The following is a 27395-nucleotide window of genomic DNA, read 5'->3' as shown; positions in this document are numbered from 1 at the left end:
GTAGAATAGATCGTGGTATTGCAAATAGAATCTACCACGTGGAGGACCTAGGTGCACGATCGTGTACAAACCTTTGACGCATGTGCTCGTCGCTGAATCGCAGTGCATTCCGGCTGGACAGTAAGGACAACCCGTGTCGTTCGTTACGTCTGGGAAAGTTTGGAAAACGATCGATTAGTGTCGTGTAAATCTTAAGTAAACATTGCTAAATGATATGGTGCTCGATATTCTACCTTTCACGCAAACTGGTCTGTGATCTTGAACGTGGCAGACCTCGACGAAGTCGCACGGGTTCTCGATGGTGCATGGGTTCAAGCACTGCTGGTTTATACAGGCCAATTGGGAAAGACAGTCGTCGTGCGTTGTGCATTTGGTATCTGACGAAACGATGGAATATTAGAAGCTCAAAATAGTGATCCTTCGAAGCGTAATGCTAAAAAATCTCATTGTATAATAATTTATTCGTGATTCATCTAACGATCGTTCTAATTGAATATTACCAAAATACGCGAATATATATAAAAATGTATGTTCGAACAAAAAATCTTTATAAAAAACAAAGTACATAATAATTAACACAGAAAATGATATACACAATCCCCTAATTCCTATAATATACATATAATGGTTTTTGTGTTACATGTGTAAAGCCCAGAAATAGTCGTTAGTCTGTCCGCCCTTAAAGGAAATTTCCATCTTGATATTGTAATACTTTTAATAAATTTATGATTATGGAGATCCAAGAATTTCCTTTAGAAGCAGACTTCACAGAAAATATTACAGTTGTTATGAATAGACAAGCAAGAAGAGATCGCGCACAGGCACATTAATGTACAGCATGCAAAGAGCGCTAATGCAGCAGGTCCATGGCTGCACTGGGTTGAAACAGTGCACTGTAATTCTATGTCAAATGTTCTATTCGTGTGATCATCCCGGTTATCGTAACCGGTGTGATTTTCTGATCGAGACCATACAGGTAGAATGGTCTGTCGACCAAGCAACAACTCTCCAGAATTGGTTGTCTCCAATTTTCATCTGGATACGATGAAGTCACACTGGAGAAAAGTTCTTTTCTTTTTTGTGGAAACACATTTGGTAAACACGAGAACATTTACAAAACTCCCGACATGAGAAATCTTTACCTGGGAGTATGTTACAATTAGGTGTACTCTGGTCGAGCGTTGGGTTAAAGCACAAGGGCCGATGATTCCCTACGTTGCATTCAGACTTATTTGAACAGGTGTCTTCGCAAGAGCACAGACACGTACCGTTCAAATGTATCACACATTCTGTGGTATTTGTTGATCTTTGAGTTGTTAAAAACTGTTCTGTGGTATGTTGTTCTGTCGTTGGAGATTCTGTCGTATTGTATCGTCTGGTTGTCGAATGGTCTTCTGTTAAGTATTGCTCGGTAGTTGAAGATTGTTCAGTGGAGTACTGCTCTGTCGTTGAAGGATGTTCAGTGGAGTACTGCTCAGTTGTTGAAACTTGTTCTATTGTATATTGTGTGGTTGTTGGAGATGTTTGTGTGGAGTATTGATAAGTTGTTGAAGACTGTTCAGTAGTGTGGTGTTCTGTCGTTGAAGGATGCTCAGTGGAGTACTGCTCAGTTGTTGAAACTTGTTCTATTGTATATTGTGTGGTTGTTGGAGATGTTTGTGTGTAGTATTGCTGAGTTGTTGAAGATTGTTCAGTGGAGTACTCTTCTGTCGTTAAAGGATGCCCAGTAGTGTGCTGTTCTGTTGTTAAAGGATACTCAGTGGAGTGCTGTTCAGTTGTTGAAACTTGTTCTATTGTATATTGTGTGGTTGTTGGAGATGTTTGTGTGTAGTATTGCTCAGTTGTTGAAGATTGTTCAGTGGAGTACTCTTCTGTCGTTAAAGGATGCCCAGTAGTGTGCTGTTCTGTTGTTAAAGGATACTCAGTGGAGTGCTGTTCAGTTGTTGAAACTTGTTCTATTGTATATTGTGTGGTTGTTGGAGATGTTTGTGTGTAGTATTGCTCAGTTGTTGAAGATTGTTCAGTGGAGTACTCTTCTGTCGTTGAAGGATGCCCAGTAGTGTGCTGTTCTGTTGTTGAAGGATACTCAGTGGAGTACTGTTCAGTTGTTGAAACTTGTTTTACTGTATATGGTGTGGTTGTTGGAGATGTTTGTGTGTAGTATTGCTCAGTTGTTGAAGATTGTTCAGTGGAGTACTCTTCTGTCGTTGAAGGATGCCCAGTAGTGTGCTGTTCTGTTGTTGAAGGATACTCAGTGGAGTACTGTTCAGTTGTTGAAACTTGTTTTACTGTATATTGTGTGGTTGTTGGAGATGTTTGTGTGTAGTATTGCTCAGTTGTTGAAAATTGTTCAGTGGAGTACTCTTCTGTCGTTGAAGGATGCTCAGTGGAGTACTGTTCAGTTGTTGAAACTTGTCCCATTGTATGTTGCGTGGTTGTTGTAGATTGCATTGTGTTGAATTGTTCAGTTGTTGAAAACTTCTCCGTGCTGTAGGGTTCAGTTCTAGTAGATTGTTCTGTTGTATATTGTTCACTTGAAAATTGTTCTGTGGTAAATTGTTTACTCGTTGAAGATTGTTCGGTAATATAGTCTTCGGTTATTAAAGGTTGTACTGTGTCATATTCTAAAGTTGTTGAAGGCTGTTCCATAGTGTACCGTTCAGTAGTTGTGGGTCCTCGTGTAGAGTATTGTTCAGTGGACTCCTGCATTATTGTTGAAGAGAGTTGTGTTGTATAGTGCTCAGTTATCAGAGGTTGTTCTGTAGTATATTGTGCAGTTGTTAAAGGCTCTTCAGTGATATAATGTTCTGTTGTTGTATACTCTGTTATAGGATATTGAGTAGTTACAGGAGATTGTTCTGTAATATCTAGTCTGGTTGTTGAAGATTGTTCTGTAGAGTATTGTACAGTTGTCGAATATTGTTCAGTTATTAAAGACTGTTCCGTGATGGACTGCTCTGTCGTTGAAGATTTTTCTGTAGGGTATTGATCTGAGGTTGAAGTCTGTTCAGTGGAGTACTGTGTTGTTGTTGATGATTGTTCCGTAGTAGACTGTTCAGTCATTAAAGGTTGTACTGTGTCCTCTTGTACAGTTGTTAATAATTGTTCCGTGGTGTACTGATCTGTTATTGGAGATTGTTCTGTAAAATGTTTCACAGTTGTTGAGTATTGTTCAGTAGGGTACTGTTCGGATGTTATAGGTCGTTCCGTAGTATAATGCTCTGTCGTTAAAGATTTTTCTGTAGAATACTGTGTTGTTAACAATTGTTCCGTTGTATAGTGTTCAGTAATTAAAGGTTGCTCCGTGGTATACCGTTCAGTTGTTGAAGACTCTTTCATAGGATATTGTGTAGTTATTGGGGTTTCTAGTGTAGTATATGTTTCAGTTGTTGAGTATTGTTCAGTAGCGTACTGTTGAGTTACTGTAGTTTGTTCCGTAGTATACTGCTCTGTTATTAAAGATTTCTCTGTGGAGTATTGCTCTGGCGTTGAAGACTGTTCGGTTGTATAATGTTCAGTTATTAAAGGTCGTACTGTATCTACAGTTGTTAAAGGTTGTTTTATAGTGTACTGTTCTGTTGTTGGAGATTGTGATGTAGTATGTAGTTCCGTTGTTGAAGACTGTTCTGTGGAGTATTTTACAGTTGTTGAATATTGTTCAGTAGTGTACTGTTCAGTTGTTAACGATTGCTTTGTAGAGTATTGCTCAGGCATCGAAGATTGTTCCGTAATATATTCTGTTGTCGAAGGTTGTTCTGTGGAGTATTGTTGAGTCGTCGAAAATTGCGTCGTGATATGCTGCTCGGTTGTCGTAGACAATCCTACAGTACGTTGTTCTGTCGTTTGTTCAGGTGTTGAAGATTCTTTCACGGTATATTGTTCAGTCGTTGGAGATTGTACTGTGGAGTATTGTCTGGTGAACAATTGTTCAGTCGTTCGAGGTTGTTCTGTAAAGTATTGCGTTACTGTTGTAGATGGTTCATTCGTAGGTACTTCAGCTGTTGACTGTACAGTCGTTTCTTGTTCTAAGGGATACTGTGCAGTTATAGTAACAACTTCTGGCTCTGTGGGATATTGTGCAGTCACAATAATTAATGTGGCGTTTTCAGATGACAGTACAGTCGAACTATCCGTAGTAACAGACATCATAGTAGAATTTTCACCAAGTACAGAACTTTCGGTAGAAAGACTTCTATTAGTCGAGTCTGAAGACTCTGTAATTTGTGTTATTAGTTCTGTATTGCCTTCGTCTATCGGTACAGACGTTACTATGACCACATCTTTTCCCGTGGAAGTGGTAAGCGTGATCGGAGTGACTATTTGAACTTTATCCGGTTCGCTAACTGTAGGAACTTCGGTACTACTAGTTTCCTGAGTGTGCAAGGATGCTGTCGTAGATTCAGGTACATTTTGCGTACTGGAAACATAAGGTGTAGTTGTTGTTTCAAACAACTCAGGAGTAGTAAACTCGATTCCTCCAACGGTTGGAATGTCTGTGGCTTCGGTCGATATATCTTTAACGGTAGGTACTTCGAAAGAGCTGGTATCGGAAACGACACTCGTCGTTGGCAAAGTTGACTGACTTTCTTCGGTGACGGGAATTTTTGTGGTATCGGTGACGAACTCGCTCGAAGTTTCCTCGTTAATGGTGGAAGATGTGTACGACAGAGAACCAGTACTCGATTCTGTACTCGTCGAAAGTGTGGTCGTTTCAATGGTGTCGGTTGTTGAATAGCTGGGAGTAGAAACCATGCAGCGATCGTCGTGATCGTCGCAACTACAAACTGGCCTGTGTGCTTTAACCCAACACCGAACTGCCGATTGACACTGGTTGACGCAAGGATCAACGCAGGACCCTTCGACACAGGCTTCTGTGTCGTTGCAGTCGCCATCGAACTCGCAGAAATAGTCGGGCGTGTAGTGGTGAGCTGCTGCGGATACAATACAATATAAACACAGTGATCGTATAAAGATCGATAGATTAAGTAAAGAGGCTGAAACGTTCAAGCGTTCATCTTATATTAGACTAATACTACGCCATCACACTGTTTACTCCAAAATAATCTACGAATTAAGATATCAGTCGGCATGCTCGCATCATAACAGGTAAGCTATCGTTCGGAAGTATCATTAATTAGATCTTTACAGAGACAGATGTAACGGAGAAAAATATCCTTGAACAGTAAGGACGTCGACAGAGTAGAGCGGGAGAGTATAGGTATCTGGGGAGTGAAGAGTTGTATCTGTGACTTTGGAACCTGAAACGTTCTCTCATTCAGACAACGGAGCACTCTGTGAACCGCAAATAATCGCACGCAACGCGTTCGTCGATCATTCCATACGTTAACGCTGCGAGCCTGGCGTGAGGGTCTTTAAAAGTTCGACAATACAACATAAATCATGGTTATTATAGGCTCAGAAGCTATTAAAACAAAACGTTTTTATCAACTTACGAAAACAAATATTATTTTATATCACCTCGTGATTAATTAGATTTTATTTACAACGATAGCAATTATTTTAGTAAACTAGTGAATACGCAATGATTAATTTTGCTTTCATTTATCGTTGAGGCTTTGTTAAAAAATGTAGAACGAAACTCGTAGCGATACGAGACGCGAGTGATTTCTGGTGACTTCAACGCGTGGACGAGAGCATCGACGCCAAGCTCGGAGCGCAGAGGAGGTATTCCAGAATTTCGATAAAACGAAGGATAATCCAATAGAAAGGACTTCACGGTTTTCATTTTAAAGCCTGAAGACGTCCAGAATACCCCCTTGAAAATCGTGACAAACGTTCTCTAGATCGCAGAGGGGTATTTCCCACTGTCTGAATGGTCGGAAACCTGAAAAGAGTAGCAATTGGTATATGTCCGGTGTGAGGCTAAGAGTAAGAATCGTAGTTAGATCCGGTAGGAGAGAATAATCGGTAACATCGGTGGCGGCTAAATCAGATCGAGAGTAAAAAAGACAGCGAGACAGAGAGAGAAAGATAGCGAGATAGGTGGTGAGAAATGGTGTTTACCTTCCATGCATCCGTATTTAGTATCTGGCACAAAGCCGGGGGGACAGAACTTGCAGATAGGCTTGTGCTCCTCCACGTAACAGGGGGCATCAGCCGGACAGGTGGAGTTTCTGCATGGGTCCACGCAGCGATAGTTGCGGCACGCCAAGTCTGGAGAGCAGCCACTGTCTCGCAGGCAAATGGAGAGGGAGGGATTGCAGTTTTGTGTGCATATGCAGACGGGACGGTGGTCCAGGACGTCGCAGGTTTTATCGGCCGGGCACGGTTTTTTCTTTCTGACGTTACAGGGATTCTGGCATTTCCCGTTCACGCAGGCGGCGTTCGACGGACAGTCGAAGTCCCTCGTGCACGTCAACGTGTCGGGGGCGCATGTCAGCTCGCCGACCTCGTTCACCACGAAACCGTATTTGCAGACGCAGGTGGGCCGGTGATTCCGCACCTGGCATCTCTTGTTTACCTCGCAGGCGTATCGGGAGCTCAAGCACGGGTCCCGGCACTCGCCCGTACGTGAATGACAGGCGAGGCTCTCCGGGCAGTCGTGATCGGAGGAGCAACCGATGCTCGGTGTAGGTCTGGGATTGAGCGTGTCGCATTTGGGATCTGGATGACAGGCCGTGCGGGGCATACCGATATAGCACTGCGGACAGGAGCACCGCGGCTTGTGCAGAACCACACGACACAGAGCGTTGATCCCACAGGCGCCCCGCAGACCGCACGGGTCCACGCATTGAAGGTTTATGCAGGCTTTTTCATTGGGGCACTCTAGGTCACTGGTGCATTCGCGCTCTATCTCAACCCCCGAGGTATACAAATATTTTGTTGATTTTGATTTTGATTTTGATTTTTTTTTTTTTTTTTTGGTTTAGAGTCGTGGTGTCGTGGACGTGGTGTACAGTTGGTGGATCGACGGGTTGGTGATGGTGGGACAGGAAAAAAAAAGAAAAAAGCATTTATAAGAACTGTGAAAAGAAACTTTCTCACAAATAACATAAACCACATGCTTTTTGTACTTGTAATACGGAAATAGTAGGGTAGCTCTGTGAAGAAGTAAAAAATAGAGAACGAACTTTACACTAAAATTTCGGATAAAACGCGAGACACGATCCTCTCGTTTGTCCAGAGGAGAAAATATATATACATACGTGTGTACATATATATATTATATATATATGTAATATTGGCAAGCAGCGATATTTACAACACAAGCCCCCACAGATCTCAAGAAAATAAGAGGGAAAATACAACGTAACAGTGAATAAATCCAGCAAAATAACAAGCATGGGTATATGAGAATGTCCCTTTCGCAGTTCCCAATCTGTATCATTAGTCCTAGGTCTAAAGAACGGATCATCAGTGTGTTCACTGTAAATGTGTACCTTCTTGTTGCAATCGAATGCCATCAACTATTATATGTCTCTCTTATTACTTTTTTTTTTTTCTCTAGCATTCATTTTTCTCGATTTCAATGGTTTCCTCAAGACAGATTGGATACTGAAATAAACATTCTACATATGAATAGTTATGTGTGACACATGTTGTGAAACGTGTTTCTTTCTTTGGACACATTATGTACAGTATGCCTGACTATGTAGATATGTACAGGTTGTATGTAAACCATTGTCGGGTATATCCAGTGTCTCACGTAAACATATACATGTATATCTGTATGTCTGTATGTGTGTCTGCCGCGTGTATATATGTATAGAATCCGGTAAACGGTCCAATCACATCTGTCTCTCGATTGTTAACGATTCACTGGATTAATACATCTATGTATTACTTCAAGTCCTACTTAGACGATACATGGTTATTCTACGGACCATGTTCCTCTGATCGTCAGTATTGCTCGCTAGTCACAAATGCTGTACATGGAATTAATCGATCCGCCCGGTTAAACAGTTAGTAGGTCGTCCCTTACCTGTGGTGCACTCGATATCCGGCGAACCGCTCGTACCCGGTGGACACCGACACACGAATATCGTTCCGTCCCGTATGCATTCCGCACCTTTTCCGCAACCGATCGTTCGACAGTCGCCTAAACTCCTGTCCACGCTACCTACGATCAGAAACACGGGACTCGCGTGAAAACTGTCGCATTACACTATAGACCAAAACTAGAGGATTTAATAAAATTTGTTTAAAAGCTTCTCCTTTGAAACGATCCCTTAGAAGTTGATGTAAAAGCGTACTATCGTCAAACTACTTACAACCGTGCATCGGGTCACCGAACGGGAAATTAGGAGGACAGTAACACTGTGGCTGGTTCTTGTAGATGCGGCAGGCAGCGTTCACTCCGCAACGAGTGTCCTTGCAGAGCTCTCCTCCGTCGCAGATGCAAGCCTGATGCGGATCTCCGTTGCATCCAGGGTCGCACGTGCACTCGAATCCGTTCAAAGTCTCTCTGCACTTAGCGTTTACGCCGCAGGGTCTCCTCAGACACTGATCTCCTCCTAAAGCATCGGATAACAAGCTTTTTACAGTACTTGAACTCGACAGCTTTCTACTCAATGGGAACAAACGTCGAGTACCTTTCTTGCAATTGATTTTGGGGTTGCCATAATGTCCAGGCGGGCAGGAGCACTGGGCCTTTCGGTTGACCACTCTGCACTGGGCGTTGAAGCCGCAAACACCGTGTTGCAGGCAAGGATTCGTGCAAACCCCGTCCTCGCTGCACCGTTTGTTCGCCTCGCAGTCGTCGTCCCGGTGACACTCCAGTTGGTAACATTCCTGACTCGGTTCTCCTTGGAAGCCTTCCGGGCAAAGGCACACCGCGCGGTGATTCGAAACGCGACAGAGAGCGTTGATACCGCAAGGGGAGCCATTGGCCGAGCACGGATCCTCACATTGACCGCTTATGCAGGATAAGGACGATGGACAGTCGGAATGAGTGTGGCAACCGATTAGACAAAGTCCTCCGTCGCAAACGTAGCCCTGAAATTATAAATACTACGTTCACGTCGCTGCAGAAACTCGTAATCTTCTCTTTAATGCTCTGAAATACAGTAACAAGTTAGCTAAGATCAGGGCACTCCTTTTTTAATGGTACCTTCGGACAGGCGTTGTTGACATCGCACTTGATACGACATTTCCCAGAGTGGCAAACCTCCCCGCAAGAGCACTGATCCTGATTGTGGCAGCTTTGCGTGCAGAAGCCGATCTCGTCGCACTCGCAGGAGCCGTCGCAAGGGATCATGGACTTCACGCAGGTAATTAACGCGTTTCCGTAGTAATTAGCTGGGCAGCTGCACTGTGCCACGTGGTTCACCACGCGACAACCCGCGCATTCTCCGCAAGCCTTGCCACCTTCGCAGGGATCTGAGAATACAAATTGGTTTGACAAAAGATCGAGATCAAGAATCCCGACCGACCACTTAATTAAGCATCCCGAACTCACTTCTGCATTTGTTGTTCAGACAGGACTCGTCGTTGGGACAGGTGTTGTCGCTTCGACAGCCAATATCGCATAGTCTGTTCTGGCATATCTGATTCGCCACGCAATGATCGTCGCTGTTGCATATCGTTTTGCAAATACCGGCGTCGCATCGTTCGTCGATCAAACAATTAGCATCGCTGCAAAACGATTTACATACCCCTTAATTTCCGCGCAAAAAACGACTGGAAATCGCGTCGATCTTTATACCTTCTACACGCTGCGTAACAGGATCTTCCATAACAAGTTTGACCAGTCGGGCAGTCCAGTTCCGTCGAGCAAGGCAGGAACGCCTGTTTGCATCCGATTAGAGGATCTCCACCGAGCGGTGCAGGACAGGCGCATAATTTGCGGTGATTCGCAACCGAGCACTTCGCGTTCGCTCCACAAGCATCAGGCAGCGAACAGGGATCTATGGATCGATAGAATAAAAAGGAATAATTTTCAATTCGATTAGTTCTGGATTCTGATTATCTTTTAAATAATCATGAGCCTCACCTTGACACTGATTGTCCACGCAAGCGTAATTTTCTTGGCATTCGACGTCGGAGCGGCACCCGATGGCGCAGACGAGTCCCTCGCAAATTTCTCCGCTCCTGCAGTCTTCGTCCCTCCTGCACAGCGACTTACAAATACCGGAAGAGTCGCAACGCTCGTTGCTCAAGCAGTTCAAGTCCGTCGAACAAACGGGCGTGCAAATGCCGCCGATGCAAGCTGTTCCCGTCGAACAGTCTCTGTTCGCTTGACAACCGGATCCAGGGGTCCTCAGACAAGCCACCTTCGCGGTCGGGTTGGGCATGAATCCCACGGGACACGAACAGGTGGCCCGTTGATTGAACACGGTGCATTTGGCGTTCGGTCCGCAGGGAGTGGCCTCGCAGGGATCTATGCACTTGTTCGTGATGCAGGCCTGATTCGCGTTGCAATCCTCGTCCGCGCGGCAACCGAACGTGCACATGTTGTGGAGACAAATATGGCCTAGGAAACAGTCGTTGTCCAGTCGACAGGTTAACAGACAGTTTCCACGGACGCACTTCTCATTAAACGCGCATTCGTTGTCGCTGTTGCATATTGGAAGGCAGACATTGTCGCGACAGGTGTTGCCGTCGCTGCAATCGTTGGTGTCTCTGCAGGACACGGGCACTGAAACGATTTTAAAAGAATTTTATGATAACTCTTGATAGAATATTCTAGGAACTGTAAATTAATAGTAGAATAAATATTGAACTTACGCCTCACGCATTCTACTTCCGAGTTGCCGGTGAAGCCAAGCGGGCAGCTGCACTGTTTAATATGACTTCTCACGTCGCAGTCAGCGTTTATTCCGCACGCGGATCTAAGGTCGCACGGATCCAGGCATTGTCCATTCAGACACACGTCCGACAGATTGCATTCTTCGTCCGACTGACAGGACGCTGAAGGAATTTCAAATTACGTAATTTTATAATCCCATACGGAGTTTTGATCGCGCCTCCCCGCTTATCAGATGATACTCACGTCGACAGATTCCCTCGTAACAGTAGGTGGTGGCCGAGCAGTCCACGGCTGAGGAACAAACAACCGGTTTTGGTCGACAGCCCACGCTCAAATTGTTAGGATCGCCCTCGTAATCGGACCGACACTGACAGGCTGCAGCGTGATTGGCTGCAACGCAATCGGAGTTCGGTCCACATTGCGTTCGCGAACATACATCTGAAATATGGAATACAAGATATTAGGAAAGCTAGTTGCTAGAGGTCCACAATGGGACATTCTCGAATACGTACCGAAACACTTTGGAACATTGTTAACATTTATGCATTTGGCAGATAATGGGCAGTCCTCATCGTGTAGACACTCGACCGGCGGTTGACAGCCGCTGTTGTAGGGATCCCCGACCATGCCTTGTTGACAGTGACACTTGTAGGATCCCCTGGAATTCTCGCACAGAGCTCCAGGAGCGCAAGGCTCGTTCGAACAGTAATCGATTAGCTGGCATCCGTGAGTTGGTTCTCCAGTATATCCTGGCTGGCATGTGCAAATCTGAAAATTAAGAGTACAACTTACGATCTAAGGACGCAAAAAACTGCAATAAGTATTCCAAATTTCTAATAATTGTGAAATTATTACCTGGACGTGTTTCTCCGCCGTGCAGATGGCATTAACGCCGCAAGGATTGTGGGCCAGGCAGGCAATTCTGCACTTGTGTGTATGACAAATCTTCTCCTCGGTACAGTCTTCGTTGCTCTCGCACTCGATGGGTTGACAACCGATCTTATCGTCCTTGGGGTTGCCGAAGAAACCACCGTTGCAAGAGCACACCGCGACATGATTGTCCGCTCCGCATTCAGCGTTGCGTCCGCAGAAGATCAAGTCGCAAGCTTTACGGCACTCTGCTTGTCCAATATTGTTCTTGATGCACCTCTCGTCGTAAGAACAATCGTCGTCGGATATGCAACGCAATTCCTGGACGCAAATATTGTTCTGACAGTACTGGTATTCGGGACAACTAGAATTGCTCTTGCAAGTGGGTTGACAGAGTCCGTTTATGCATAATTGGTCACCGATGCAATCTCTTGTACTACCACAGAGCGCTATAAAGTATGCAAATTCAATCAAATGTTCATTAGAATCAAGCTACTATGACTTAGAACAGAGATGGGCAAAGATTGGGTCTTTCATTTGGTTCAATCGACGCGCAAAATAAAGTTAATTTGCATTACCTGTGCATATTCCGCCGTTGCAAGCAGATCCAGTTGCACACTGCGAGTCGGATTTGCAGTACTGAACGGGTGTGCATCCCAGATTTGGATCGCCCGTACCACCAGGTTGGCAGGTGCACACAGCACTGTGATTCAACGGAGAACAATCGGCTCCCTGGCCACAGACGTTCGAGAGGGAACAAGGATCGACGCATTTATGGTTGAAACAAGCATCCGACGAACTGCAATCGCTATGATAGTTGCACTCCAAGTGAATGCATTCCGACTGGAATCAAAAAAGTACCTTGAACACACCTGTCTAAAGTTACAATTTTGATCAAAAATAAAGGAACTCACTGTAGGATTTCCGGTGGTCTGGCCAGGACACCTGCAATGCGGGACGTGGCCCTGGACGAAACACTCCGCGTTCCTGCCGCAAACAGACGACACATCGCAAGGGTTCCTGCACGTGTTGTCGACGCAAGCGGCAGAGATTGGACAATCAAAGTCCGAGAAGCAGTCGCCGGGTTGTTTGCAACCGGACTTGACGGGATCGCCCACCAAACCGTGCGGGCAAACGCAAGTGTACGAACCGTCCGTATTTTGACAACTATAGAAATATATTTCCATTATTCTGCTCTTACCTTCACGGTGTCAGTGTGGGTTAAAAATTACTTACACCGCGGTGGAATGACAAGGATTCTCCAAACACTCGTTGACATCCACGCAAACATCACCCACCAGCACAAAACCGGGGAAACATTTGCACACACCTACGTGGTCCGAAGCTATACAGTTACCATATCCACAGTTCATCTGATTGCAAGGACCTGAATAATTAATGTCAATTGCGTATAACGAACGTGTTTATTAAAATATGTAATAAGTTTTTAAAAAAAGAGTTTAATTCGCTTACTGCTGCACTTGTTGGTATCCTGATTGCAATATTTGTCCGTGGGACAGTCGTTGTTGGAAAGGCACTCCACTCTGAAGCATCCGGAGGCGTCACCGATGTAACCAGGCTGACACTGACAGACGGCAGAGTGATCCACGGCGGAGCAAATTGTGTTCGATCCACAGTCTCCCAGAGAGCAAGGATCGGTGCAATTGTGCTGGATGCAGGCCTGAGATTCGGGGCAATCGGAGTTTACGGTGCACTGATGTGGTATCACGCAACCTGATCCCACAGGATCTCCAGCAGTGCCTTGTGGGCAGACACAGCGATAAGATCCATGGAGATTGACACACTCTCCGGTCGAATGGCAAGGTTGATCGTCGCATTCGTTGATATCCAGACAATGTTCCGGTCCTGCCACAAATCCGTGACTGCATCTGAAAATATTAATAGGAAAATACCGAACGATTATTATCGTGCATCGGTGCATCAATTATTAAACAATGTAGATCAAAACGGTCATTAATAAACATGAACCAGATATTTAAGGTGACATCACTAGTCAGTAATTTTATGCTAAACAACAACTGTAATTGTTATCGATTGAAGGAATTTAATATTATAATGAATACATGCTTCGCGTACCTGCATTTGTTGTTGATGCATACTTCGTTGTCCTTGCACCCAGCATCAGAAGTGCATCCAACCTCACAGAGTCCGTCGATGCAAAGTTCACCAGGCAAACAGTTACTGTCACCATAGCAAATCTTGACGCATATTCCGTTCCTGCAGCGTTCTCCTTGAGCACAGTTGTTCTGCTCGCTGCACTGACATTGACAAAATCCAGAGACACACACGTGCTGACTGGGACAATCTTGAGCACCGTCGCATATATTTGGCACTCTGACGCAGCCCTGTTGGGGTGTGGGGTTTCCGTGGAAGCCTAACGGGCAGGTACATACTGTCGCATGATTGGTACAACTGCAGATCGCGTTTGGACCGCAGACATCTTTCCTGCTGCATGGATCTGAGAGAAAAGATTAACAGTTCACAGTTTGACTTGGACAAGAAAGTACATTATCCTTTCGTTTTTGGAAGCATACCTTGACATTTGTTGTTGATGCAGGACTGCGTGGTAGGGCAGTTCTTATTGCTTCGACATCCCAGAATGCATCCCCCGTTCACGCAAGCCTGATCGAGCTGACATTGACTGTGAGAGACACAAGGAACCGTGCATTTTTTGTTCACGCACTTTTCACCTGCCGAGCAGTCGGCTGCCGTTCGACACACAGCTGGAAGAATATTTCGAGCATAGTTTTTACATACACGCAGTTAAAGAAAAGCCATACGTTTCCGAAATTTGTCCTACCTATGCACTGCCCCTCGAGACAGACGCTTTCGTTGCAATCAGCATCGATGGTACAATAGTTCAAAGTGCGGACGCATCCATCCTGTGGACCCTTCGAAGATGGCACAAAGTTATTGATACACTTGCACGTGGTTTGCCCGTTCAGAACCTCGCAGATCGAGTTCGGTCCGCAAGCATCCTCGCAGGGATTAACGCAACGATGGTTGTGGCAAATGGAATGAACAGGACAGTCCTTGGCGTTAGCGCAATAGCCTTCCGGCTGGCATCCTGTCGAGTAAGGATCGCCTACGAAATTCGACGGACACTGACACACAGGGTTGTTCGAGGGTCCTGGAACGCAGAGTGCGGACTCGTGACAGGGATTCGGATGACAGGCTTCGATGGCGACGCACTCCACGTCCGGAACTGGATTGGGTCGAAGACCGGGAGGACACTGACAAATCGCTCTGTGATCGTCCGCGATGCAAACAGCGTTCGCCCCGCAAGCGTCCTCGTCGCAAACATCGTAGCAGGTGTGCGTCAATCTGTTGCAGAGCTGCGTGGGTGGACAGTCGATGTTGTAGACGCAGGGAACGGTGCGGCACCCTTTGACCGCGTCGTTGGGGTCGCCGGCGTAGAGTCCAGGCGGACACTCGCAGTTCGCCACATGGTTGTGGACCACGCAGAGAGCGTTGGGTCCGCAGGAGACGAAGTTGCAGACCGGTTGGCAGGTCAGTAGACCCTCGTCTGTACTCCTGCAAGTCTGATCCTCTGGGCACTCGCTGTCGGTGGAGCAGTGATCCTTCTTAGGCGTCTGACAGCCTTGTCGGTCGTTAGGGTTCCCGACGAAGCCGGGCAGACATTCGCAGCGGCCGCGGTGTCGCTCGGCCACGCACTGGGAGTGGACCGCACAGGTGAAGCTGCGACACACAGCCACGCATTTGAGCACGCCGAGGGCGTCCGGTCTGCAGGCTTCGGTGGAGTGGCAGTCGTCGTCGGAAATACAGTCGGGAACCGAGGGCTTCTCACACGACGACAGGATCGGGTTCCACTCGTATCCGTCCTGACACTTGCAGGTCGCGTGGCCGGGGATTATATCTGGCTCGCATTTTTGGTGGGCGCCGCAGACCACTTTGCTGCACGGATTCACGCACTCGTAGGCCCCGTTGTCGAGGAGGATGCAGAACGCGCCCTCCTGGCACTCCGAATCATGTCTGCAGCCGGGTGTTACCACCGACTTTGAAGGTTGACAGCCTTCTACCAAGTTGATGGGATTACCTTGGTATCCATCGATGCACAAACAAGAAGAGACGTGATGCTGGGTGACGCACAGTGCGTTCGGACCGCACTGTAGTTTGCTGCACGCGTCCACGCACTTTCGAACGCCCTTGCCCACTTGAAAGCAGATCTGTTGAGGTTCACAGTCCAGGTCGTTGGAGCAGTGGCCGTGCAGGTAGCACCCTTTGCTGAGATCGTTGGGGTTGCCGCTGTAGCCTGGCGGGCAAACGCAGGCCCCGTCTTGGCAAACCGATCGGGGTCCGCATTTCACGTCGCTACAACGGTTCACGCATTTGCTTTGAACGCACGTGTAGTCGAAAGGACAGGGTACCGACTCGCTGCAGGTGCAAGTTGCTGGGTCCGTGCATGGGCCCACTTGCACTTGCTGACAACCGACGAAAGGATTGCCGAAGAATCCTTCCTTGCAACGGCAGTCGTAACTGCCAATCGTGTTGATACAGACCGCGTTTCCTCCGCATGCGTTTCCGTTGCACTCGTTGATATCTGGAAATACGGGTGAAATCGTTTTCTGCCTTTCGCGAGAAAGTCATATTCTACTTAAAAGAATGAACTGTGTACTAACCGAAACACTGAATGTATGGGTTCCCTGCGTATCCAGGAGGACACAGACACTCCACAGCATTTACTCCAGTGCTGCAATGTGCATCTTTGCCGCAGAGTGCAGTCGAACAGTCAGACTTCTGTTGCACACCGCATCCGTGGTACGGATTTCCGGTGGTTCCAGGATTGCAGATGCACTTTGATTCTTGCAGACTGTACTCGCAGTGGGCGTTTGTACCACAACTGGGATCGCAGATAGCAGGTTGAATCGCTATCGAATTGCAAGAATATTACATTATTTACTTACAATTCTGCAAAACCTTCAAATATGTCGTTGCGATTATTGAATCTAATTTTTATCACTTACGTGGCATACAAAGGAGGTCTGGATTTCCAATGAAGTACGGATTGCAGACGCATTTGTTGGTCGCTGGATCGCAAGAGGCTCCCACTCCGCAGACTATGCCCTCGCAACGACGCTTGCATCGTCCACTTATGCAGACGCTTGGCTCTGCACAGGGAACTTCCGGGGAACAGACATCGGGTAGACATTGCCCACCGGGGAACGGATTGCCCATGAAACCCTCGATGCACTTGCAGGTCGGTCCGCTGTAGCTTACGATGCACTGGGCTCCGGAGCCGCAGACGAAGCCATCGCACTCTGCACATTGATTTTGAACGTGTTTGTATCGCATACTTTTTAAGTTAGTCAAAAATAATGTTACTCTTTCCTTCTCTGCTGGTACTTACGAGAAACACATTCGTTGTTTTTGCCCTCGACAAACCCGATCACGCATCTACACCAAGCAGCATGCTTGTCAGGCTCGCAGTATGCGTTAGGCCCACAAGGTATGTTGTCGCAAGGGTTCACGCATCTTCCGTTATCGCAGGCGAATATGTTATCGCAATCGTCGTTCGAGGAACACTCGTTTTTCGCTACAGCCACTCCTGTGCAACCGGCGGTGTAAGGATCGCCGACAGTTCCTCTTGGACACTCGCAAATATGGTCGCCCTTGGTGTTGATACAATAAGCACCGTGTCCACAGGGGTTGTTCGAACATTCGTTAACGTCCACGCAACCGTGCTGTGGGTCTCCTTCGTAGCCAGCCTCGCACATGCATCTCGGTGGGTCGCTCGGTGTGCATTTCGCGTTTATGCCACATGGGAACCGGTCACATGGATCTATAATATCCAAAAGTAAAACAGTATTAATGCGTGTAACTCTGTATAATCCTTGGAAAATTGTCTTGCAAAAGGAAACTCACTCTTGCAAAGATTCCCATCGAGAGCGTCCGAGTAAAACGGTGGTGGACAGACGCACTCGCCCGGTTGCACGCACTTTTCGTTCGCCTTACACTCGTTGTCGCTGGTGCACCTCTTCTGAGCCGGAGAACAGAGACCATTATAAGGGTCTCCGCCATAACCGTGTGGGCAGACGCACTGATAAGAGCCTGGCAGGTTTACACACTCCGCTCCGTAACCGCAAACTTGGTGTCCAACGATGCATTCGTTTATATCTGCAAATTGAAGTCACATATGACTTATCGGTACAGACGATCGCTCGGGGGTCGAGAAACAAAGTTTAAGTACTAACCCTCGCAAGAACCATCAACTTTAGTAGTGTAACCCTTTGGACAAGCACAGTAACTGACTCCTCCAGCTATCGTTATGCATTCAGCACCGCTGGGGCATTTCTCCCCCTTGGAACATCCAGCCAACATGCACTTGCCCTTGACGATTTTGTATGGGGGCTGACACTGACACTCGATGCTGTTGCATTCTATAATTGTGATTATAAATCATTTTAAAAGCCCCATAAATGAGTAGAATGAACAGAATCATATACTGTTCCAACAAAATTATCTTACCTTCGCACAGCGAGAACGGATTTCCATTAAAGCCAGGCGGACATTGGCACTCGTAGCTGCCGGGCAGATTCTTGCAAATGGCATTGACGCCGCACGCGGGCTTCTCCCTGAGTTCCATGCACTCGTTGATGTCTCTGCATTTGCCCGTCTCGTGATCGCGCGTGTAGCCCCGTTGACAGATGCACACGCTGCTGCCCACGAACTCGTCCTTGATGCACTGTTCTCCAGCCGGGCACGGGGTGCTGGGCCCGCAGATATGAGGAGCTTTCGACTCCTGGCATCCGCCGCTGTAAGGATCGCCCGTGGTGCCGCTGGGGCACTGACACGAGAAGGAGCCGGGCTCGTTATTGCAAATCGCGCCCTGGGGGCACGGATTGATGGCGCACTCGTCGATGTCTCTACAGCCACCCTTCACCCCGGGCTTTCCTGTGTAACCGTTGCGACAGAGACACGTCGCCACGTCGTTGGAAAGCATGCAGTGAGCGTTCGGCCCGCAGGACAAGTCCTCGCACGGATCTAATTTAAGAAATTCGTATACTTAATCATAATATAGGCATCTCGTGTTTACGGAAAAGCTTGAGTCTCAATCTACACACGTCTGCAATCGTTGCCAACGTTGGGCTCGGGGCACAGGCAGCGCTTCTGTGGATCACAAATGGCATTTCCGGGACAGTCGCCATCAACCTCGCAAGTAACTATGCCGACGCACTTGATGGAAGGGTCTGGATCAGGAATAGTCCCCTCCGGGCAGGTACATGTGTAGGAACCTTCTGTATTCGCGCATGTGGCACCGTGACCACACACGTCCTGTCTCGTGCACTCGTCTACGTCTGTTTTTCAAAACCAAAGGAAAATTATCAAGTAAAAGAAGGTTCTTTGCTACGTAATGGTGATACTGAACGCTCGGATATTTTACCTATGCACTGCTTGAAAGCGTTTCCAGAGTATCCAGGCTTGCACTGACAACTGAAGCCGCCAAAGGTGTTCGTGCAGACTGCATTCTTCCCGCAGCGTCCCGAAGGACCATTTACCACGTCGCACTCGTTTATATCTGATTAAAAAATTCCACGTACATTTAAAGCACTATGTAGCGAAGAAGTTGAACACTTTATACCCTCGATAATTTAATGCTTACCAACACATCCAGCCGCGATATCGTTTGGATTGAAGGTCCAGCCATCCTCGCAGATGCAATACGCCTCGTGGCCGTCCGCTTTGCAGAACGCATGTTCTCCGCAAGTCACTTCGTCGCAGGGTGCTTAACAGGGACGTTAACAAAAACGCAATTGCTACTTTTTTCCATGTATGCCATTTATTATAATAGCAACACCATTTATCATTATTTCGAGATATAATCTCCTGTAATCGCCACTTGACACCGATTGCCATTACTTGAAGCTAACTTACCTTTACAAGGTATGTGCGGCGGAGTTCCAACAAAACCGGATTCGCACTCGCAGTGGTAGCTTCCTCTCGAGTTGGTGCAGATCGACGCCGGTCCACAGGGATTCGAGAGACACTCGTCGAGGTCCACGCATTCCGCACCAACGGCCTTGAACCCGTTTTTGCAGAAGCACTGCCCCTCGATGCACTCGGCGTTGTTCACGCAGTCGAAATTCGATTTGCAGAGGGTGGCCACGTCGGTCTGCGAATTTTTGTTGCAGTGAAGGCATAAACATGGTCTCTTTGCAGTCCGAATTAATAATAAATAACAAATTACCTGTTCACAGGCGACTGTCGGACTGGGGTTGGCACTGTACCCCGGCTGACAGACGCAAGTGTATCCAGGATCCGTGTTTTTGCAAGTCGCGTACTTTCCGCAAGGATTCTCCAACGCAGTGCATTCGTCGATATCTAGTCGGGCATCGTAAAAGTAAACGTTACCGAGAGAAGATACTTAAAAGGCGAGTCTATAAGGAAACATCATCGAAGTAGAAAGAGACTCAGAAAACGCACGATCCTCTTACAGTCAATCCAACGCAAAAATCCGAAGGTGTTAGGTAGACTTATCGAGCATACGAAACATTAAGAAGCATAGCACGCACAATTATTTGGTGTATAATAATAAACACAGAGTCGTCGTAGAAGTATCGTGAAAGTGGGAAAAGTGGTATTAACTAGAAATACGTATTACATAGAAAAGTATTTGCAAAATTAGATTAACAGGTATAGAGATATCGTTCAGTAATCAAAGAACAAAACAAAGGATGTCCAATTTAAGATACAGCCGAGCATCGATGATTCGAATTATTTACTACCCGGATAACTGCATTGCTTTGCATCGCGTTTAGTCGAAATTTGAAATACCGATGTTCGACCGTAACTCTGAACTCCAGGACGTTGTTTCTCTACCAGCCATCGACTAAAGTGGGAAGAAGAGCGGAAATAAAGAGAGAAACTATAATCTCGATAGCTGACCGCTGCATCCCTTAAACGGATCGCCGGTGTAGTCCGCCTTGCAGCTGCACGCGAAGCTGCCGATCGTGTCGCTGCACTCGGCGTTCTCGCCGCAAGGGTTTCTCTCGCATTCGTTCACGTCTGTTAATCAACAGGGTTAATCGGACGGTGAGTATTATTACTGATTACCAAGGGGCGGTGCTAGCAACATCGTATAGAGTTAGGGGAGGACTGACTTTCGCACAATGTTAGCCCTTGACCGATGAAGCCCTGCGGGCAGATGCACTTGTGCGATCCCGGGACGTTGATGCATCTCGCGTTCGTCGCGCACGCGTCCGTCCGACTGCACTCGTTCACGTCGACGCAACCATGGCTGGAGTCCATCTGATATCCGGACCGGCATCTGCACTCGAAACTACCCTCTGTGTTCACGCAATCGGCGTCCGCGGCGCACGCAGTGCCGTCCTCGCACTCGTTTACATCTGTTAGCGACGGTTAGTGATTTTTAGTGTCGTTCTCTACGATACGAACGTGGCGTTTCGTTAATCGTGTTACTGCACAAGCATCGCGTACGAAACGAACACACGTACAAACTGTTTCCGTACGATACGTTGCTAGTTAACAATCAGATTATTAACGAAGCGTGGACACTGTTACTCGAGGTGTTCGGTGTTAGAGCGTATGGAATTCTGTAGCCGGTGTTCTTTCTACAGTTCGACTTACCAATTCGAGGATCTGCAGGCAGACGTAATTTAATGGTTGTTCGTGTAGCTACGTACAGCGCGGGTTAATAATGTTTCGGATAATTAGGAATCGCGTTACTCACCGTGACAGCCCGTCCAAGGATCGCCGCTCATTCCTTCCGGGCAAGAACAACGGAAACTGCCGTGAACGTTTGTGCAGTGAGCTGAACGACCGCAAGGGCTGCGAGCACACTCGTCAATGTCCACGCATTCTTCCTCGGGATTGCCGTTATAACCCTCTGGACACTCGCACTTGTGCCCACCGGGCACGTTTACGCAGAGAGCACCCCTTCCGCAAGCACCCGCGAATTCGCATTCGTTTATGTCGATACACTGTAAGAAATCATCGTCGATTTAAAAGAAACGCAACTTCTATGGGAACATTTTAATATTTACAAATTATATCGCTTTTTCTCCAAGGAGATTCGTACAGTAGGATCGCGTTAATTGAAACGCGTCTCGAAACAGACGTAGCGAATGTACAAAAAAACAGTCGAGCAATTTAATTAATCTTCTACTCAACGGTATGTTTTAAATCCCTTTACGTGTCTACATGCTACAAATAAGTAATGAGTTTAGAACGTTATAATTTAGGTTCAGGGACTGTGAAACTGGTTGTAGTACATTCTAAGCGATACTATCGTCTGTAATGTACGTCACGGGAGTTAATCATTTCTCCGGTTCTGTGCAATAAATTTATCCAGTCTTGTTCGCCCTAAATACTGCACTCCGGTCGTATAAATATTTTACTATATTAATAACATCGTCTTGGTAAAATTAGCGCGTAAACATATAGAAGACCTAAACACGTCGAGGCGCAGGCGTATTGTATCCCAATGTAACAAATGGAACTGCACGTTTTCGCGTTGTATTTTCATACTCACGCTATCGTAAGGGTCTCCCGTGAAACCATCTTGACAGGCGCAACTATAATTGCCGGGGGTGTTGTGGCAGACGGTATTGTCCGCGCACGCACCCGGTATGGCGCATTCGTTGACGTCCTCGCAATGCACCTCGCCGTCTCCGATGTAACCAGACTTGCATTTGCAGAGGAAGTTCGACGGGAGGTTGCAGCACTCTGCGTTCTCCACGCATCTCGCGGCGAATGCTGGGTTATCGCACTCGTTGATGTCTACAACGAACCGGAAATGAGGCACACTCGCAATAAAGAACGGGCTCGACGAACGAACCTCGCGAAAAGAATCGCGCCCAGCGATGGAACGAAGCCTTTACAAGTAGATTCAGTCCCCGACAGACCTCTTTTTCTTTCGCCCCCTCAACAATGTGCAAATCATTACGCTTTGTTTAGTCATATTGAAGAGGGCGACACTTCACAGGGTTGAATTAATAATATAGTTTAGTGATAATTGCCCGTTTAAAGATGTGTTAACAGAGGAATAGCCGTTTGTTGAGCTTGATCCCATCGCTAATTGCGATTGCATACGTACCTTCGCAATAGTAACCGTCGCCTCGGTAGCCGGGGAAACAGGAACATTGAAAGCTACCGAGGGTATTCGTGCAATGCGCGAATATATCACAGGGTCGGTACTTGCACTCGTTCTCGTCTGCAAAACGCGTTCGCATTAGATATTATTGTCGCTACGGGACAGCTTGGCAGTCGTGAAACTTAACGGTACTCGCGTCTAAAATATTCGAACGGTAGCCAGCGAGGAATCACTGCGAACAGGTGTGGTCGGTGGTGAAAACGATACAGCGAACTACCTTCGGGACGCACACACGACCGGTATGAAATTCGAAACCCTCTGATTCGGCTACCGAACCCGGTTACCGATCCTGGTTAACGCGAGAAAAAGGTGAAGAGACACCCCGTCCCCTTTAATCGTTCGTTTTATGCACCTTCTGTTTATTTACACGCGCTCTTCTTCACGGTCCGTTTAATTCACGACTCCCAAGCACACCACTGTTGTAAAAAAAAGGGCTCGAGCCTTGGAGGGCGTTCAGCAGAGTCAGAGCAAATTTTATTGGAACGATTAAAAGTAAAAAGTGCGAAAATTTTGTATCTGAATAAGAATTGTTTCCATCTCTGACGAGAGAAAAATGGCCGACTGATATAGATCGGACAATTAACCTTGTCGGATTCTGAAATAAAAAGACGACGACTGCGATTAACATTGCAATTAAGTATTCTCATTGTATTATAATTTCTTAATATTGTAAGATTTCATGCTTTCGTGCTTTGGAGGTGAAAATATGACTCCCGAGTGATTCGAACAAGGCCAGGAATCACCGATGCTGTACGAAGATACCAGACAGGTGTGGAAATGCGTGGAACGCCTTGTGTAAGCTGAGATAATCATTCGTTTACTCGCTGCATACGATTATTTTTCAACCTCCTAGCGACTACTGTACACTCTGGAAGCCTCGGGAGCCCTTTTCTTTCATATCCGTTTATTACATTTTGTACCCGTTGTTCGCATATTGCGGGCAAAAAAGATACCAACCTGGCACTTGACAGTTGCAACCACCAAAACCGTCGTTGCAATGACAAACGGAATCCAAGCAAACGCCATTCAGACACCTGGTCCCGTCCTCCTTCGTGCAGTCATCTACAGTTAGCCGAAAACAGAGAAAAAATCAATTCGTAGCACGTCGCGCCGCATCTCCATCGATCGACGATAAATCCCTGAATCATCGCGGGAAGACGGTGCATAGATCGAGGCAAGTACACGTAAAGCTGTCGATTACGATGAGTAATTCGTTTCCCGGGGATTGTGCAACGTTCTCGTCGGCAGAACTACAATCGATTACGCGGGAGCAACGATGGGAAACCGTTGCAATTTTTACGCGCTATGTTTAATAAACGCAATTTTTCTCTATCGTGCGTTGGTTCTGCATTAAACCCTTCTTACAGACTCGACTCCCACGGTTCGTGTCGCCTCTAACCCATCCTTCCTCCCCCTCTCTCGTGCATCCGCTTATTCGCCCATTTTACATCCGTTCCGACCTTCGTAGCTTGCTCGAATTCTAATTATCCCCGAACGGAAACGACTAAAAATCAATGTCTGCGATTAATCGTAACGAAACAAGGAAACGATAGAAGATGTAAAGATGGAAACTCGGTAGCGGAACCGAGTCGGGAGACAACGATACTCGTTTTCCCGTCCACGGCGGTCATACGACGAGACGCACTGTTCCGTACGAGACTCTCTCGTTCACCGAATCGCTTCCGAGGCTCACCTGTGCACTTCAATTTGTCGCGTTGCTCGTCCGTGCCTTGAAAACAGTCGACGTTGCCGTCGCAGAGCTTGGACAGCTCTAGGAGCTGTAGAACGTCCGTCGACTCGTTCACCTGACAGCCAAAGTAGCCATCTTCGAGGTTCAGGAAGAATACTTCTCGTCTCGATCCACGGCCGAGTCCTCTGAGTGATTCGGCCTGCGGACATTCGTTTCAATCTCTCAGACTTCGAACCTCCAGTAATTTCTTAACGTTCACTTTTTTTACGACTAAGAAAATGTTTGCAATATCGATGAAACAACCGCGTCCAATGCCGCTGTTAATAGAAATACGTAAATTGCCCTCGACGAATACTTACTGGACACAGAGATAGAAGTATCCACACCACCAACGGCCAAAGACGTTTCATCTTGGCTGTAACAAACAGAAAATGAACGGTCAATAAAAATAAGTCGATTCCCGCGCGACAAAAAGCGCACGCTGGAATTCGATTATCGTTACGACGCTCTCAGCGACGATCGAGACACGGGTTTTTCGTACGATTCCCTGAATTACGTTCGCTCAATTATATCATCGTCCAATCTCGGTCTCGCTCGAGCGAATGCCCTTCGAGCGGGAGCAAATGGTCGCCCGGCGTAATAAGATTTTTGGAATCGCTCGTGCGCGACCGACGTCCCAAGAAAACGAGTTCCGCGGAACATAAGACACGGACCATCAGAGAAAACGACGGTTTCCCTGCGGTGAATCAATGAAAAATCCAGTGGCGGAGTTAAAACTGTAAGAAACTACCTTTTTTATTCCCCCGAAACGAGGGAACCGATGCACGAACACCTGTTCGACTGACATGCCGACAACATGCTGGCATCCACACGACCCCCTCGCAGACGGGGGCCCGAACTATATCGGCTTACCTTAGCCCTGGGCCCTAAACCCCCAATTTCCTGGTTACGCGGTGTTTTGAAATTCTAGAACTCGCTTCCCATGCGAGAAACGAGTTGCGTAACGCGAAACTGTGAGTGGTTACAGTGGAGAAAACGAGAGATTATATATTTTCTCTCGTAATTGAAAATTGGACAATTTTGTGTTACGAGATCGGGCAAAGAAGTCCAGAGTGGGACGTAAAAATTATTTTCCACACACTCACGGCATTGAACTCTCTGCTTTGACCCCATAGAATCACCCTTTGGATAAATATTCTAAAACCAAAATGAATTTTACACGGTCGATTTAAAGCGTAGGATCTTGGAGCTCTTCGCAAATAAGGAAGGTTCGTGGATGCCCGAGATGTTCGCGAAGCTTCGTCGAGATTTCACGACGCACCGGAAGCGCGATTTTCATGGGGCAACGGTGCACGCGATTCGCGGAAGACGTCTTATGGTGAACGTTCGAACGGACGCACCGGCACGACGCGGGATAAGTCAGGGGCCGGGGCGATCGAAATGTTAACAACCGTGCATCTGGTAGGAAGGATCCAACGAGAAGGAACAAGCAAGAGGAACGTTCGAGTTCGTTCGAGAACGTGGAAGATTGGCGGCGGGAAGCTCGAAGGAACGTCGAAGGGAAAAAGAAAAGGACAATTAGGAGAACGAGCAAGTGGAACGTAGAAGGACGGGAAAAACGACGAGGGGAGGGGAAAAAAGACCGAGGAGAATATACGGAGGTAGGAAAAACAAGGATGATCGTCGAGGAAAACGCTGAAGAGTGACCGAGACCTGGTGGGAGAAGAGCAACGAGTCCGTGGAGACGAGGACGAAGAAACTAGCGAATAGAGGCGGAACGACGGGAAAGAAGGAACGAGCATGTCCACGAATAGCGATGAGCATTCGAGACTCTGCTTTCCTAGCTCCCAAGCGATTTAGCCTCGATCTTGATAAAGATTTGTTATAGACTCGGGAAGTCTTTTTTCGTGAGGGAACGATCGTGTCGCAAAGAAGATACTATGTATCTCTACGGTGAACCGAAGAGTCATCCTTGTTAACTATTCCTGCCAGAGGGGATTCTATGCGTAATAAATATTGTTACAAATTGAATTTAGATACAATGGATATCCTACAAGACACACTAGTGTTTATATCCTATTATTAGCGTTACGAAAAAGTTCGTAAGAAGAAATAGAGCCAACTCGCTTTTTCTGTATCGTGTAAAAAAAGGATCGCACGGATAGTCGATTTAATTTCGGTCAGTGTTTCAAGTGATACTGGAGGCGCGTCGAGCCCCGTCGCTAACGAGCAAAGGCACGAGGAGCAAGCAAGAGGAACGGGAAAGAGAAGGACACGAGACGCGGAGGAACGTAATAAAGGAGGGCGTGCGAGTGCGATGCACCTGTGGCCCTCCTGTCCCCTCCTCGACAGCTTGCATCGTCCACCAGTACCTCCTCGTACCCTTAACACCTCAGCGAGTATCAGCTAGACAGCTGGCGATCCAGCTAGACCCGTTCGACCTTGGGAACTGAATTTTCGTCACGGAAATTGGCCACCCCAGCCCCGCCGACCAATTTTAGATGCATCGATAACGCACGTTTCCGCAATTCCGTGCGAACGCGCTATGGCGAATACCGACACACTGATTTAACGTACCAAATAATGGAATACAAGCATAGCAATTTTTCGTTCCTCCAAATATCTAACAAGTTTACGTACAATCGTGTTTTAAAGTCAAAGAGTCGCTTTATCGATGCTACGATTACGCGGAATAAGAAAACCATCGCGAGACGTTCGATCGCTGGAGCATGTCCGAGGAATCGGTACAACTACCCTAACACGCTTAGGATAAAAGAGGCTATTCGACGTGTTCCCGTGTCCAACAGTCGCGGAGATACCAGTTTGCACCGTGTTCAATGTCACCCCCTATGCACCGGCCATTCGACACGCGTTCGTTTCATGCAAATCGAGTGCCTCGGAATTACGCTCGGTGGTGCTCGCAACTTCGCCGCGTCGCTCGGTTAGGGTATCGCCGAGAAATGTGTTACCGTGTC

General features: G+C 47.0%; 1 protein-coding gene across 1 annotated transcript in view; it reads right to left on the bottom strand.

Moving 5' to 3' along the window:
* The window catches only part of Dpy (fibrillin-like protein dumpy), a 106211-nt gene that overhangs the window by 58149 nt on the left and 20667 nt on the right, over positions 1-27395 (bottom strand). The window contains 39 exon segments of the mRNA XM_076771092.1: positions 72-149; positions 234-377; positions 1143-4931; positions 6025-6810; positions 7943-8080; positions 8232-8474; positions 8553-8955; positions 9071-9339; positions 9419-9594; positions 9665-9866; positions 9953-10597; positions 10687-10869; positions 10952-11146; positions 11221-11476; positions 11564-12027; positions 12157-12421; positions 12493-12745; positions 12815-12965; positions 13052-13467; positions 13676-14057; positions 14134-14322; positions 14400-16160; positions 16240-16488; positions 16585-16878; positions 16968-17399; positions 17483-17734; positions 17812-17997; positions 18086-18601; positions 18682-18915; positions 19002-19136; positions 19221-19343; positions 19493-19730; positions 19806-19939; positions 21309-21558; positions 22110-22357; positions 22674-22790; positions 23688-23792; positions 24424-24619; positions 24780-24835. Of these exon segments, the coding sequence (XP_076627207.1) occupies positions 72-149; positions 234-377; positions 1143-4931; positions 6025-6810; positions 7943-8080; positions 8232-8474; positions 8553-8955; positions 9071-9339; positions 9419-9594; positions 9665-9866; positions 9953-10597; positions 10687-10869; positions 10952-11146; positions 11221-11476; positions 11564-12027; positions 12157-12421; positions 12493-12745; positions 12815-12965; positions 13052-13467; positions 13676-14057; positions 14134-14322; positions 14400-16160; positions 16240-16488; positions 16585-16878; positions 16968-17399; positions 17483-17734; positions 17812-17997; positions 18086-18601; positions 18682-18915; positions 19002-19136; positions 19221-19343; positions 19493-19730; positions 19806-19939; positions 21309-21558; positions 22110-22357; positions 22674-22790; positions 23688-23792; positions 24424-24619; positions 24780-24835 (15153 nt within the window).

The sequence above is a fragment of the Colletes latitarsis genome, chromosome 8, assembly GCF_051014445.1.
Source record: "Colletes latitarsis isolate SP2378_abdomen chromosome 8, iyColLati1, whole genome shotgun sequence".
NCBI classification, from domain to species: domain Eukaryota; kingdom Metazoa; phylum Arthropoda; class Insecta; order Hymenoptera; family Colletidae; genus Colletes; species Colletes latitarsis.
The sequence above is the reverse complement of the archived record's forward strand: the minus strand, read 5'-3'. Positions and strand labels throughout refer to the sequence as shown.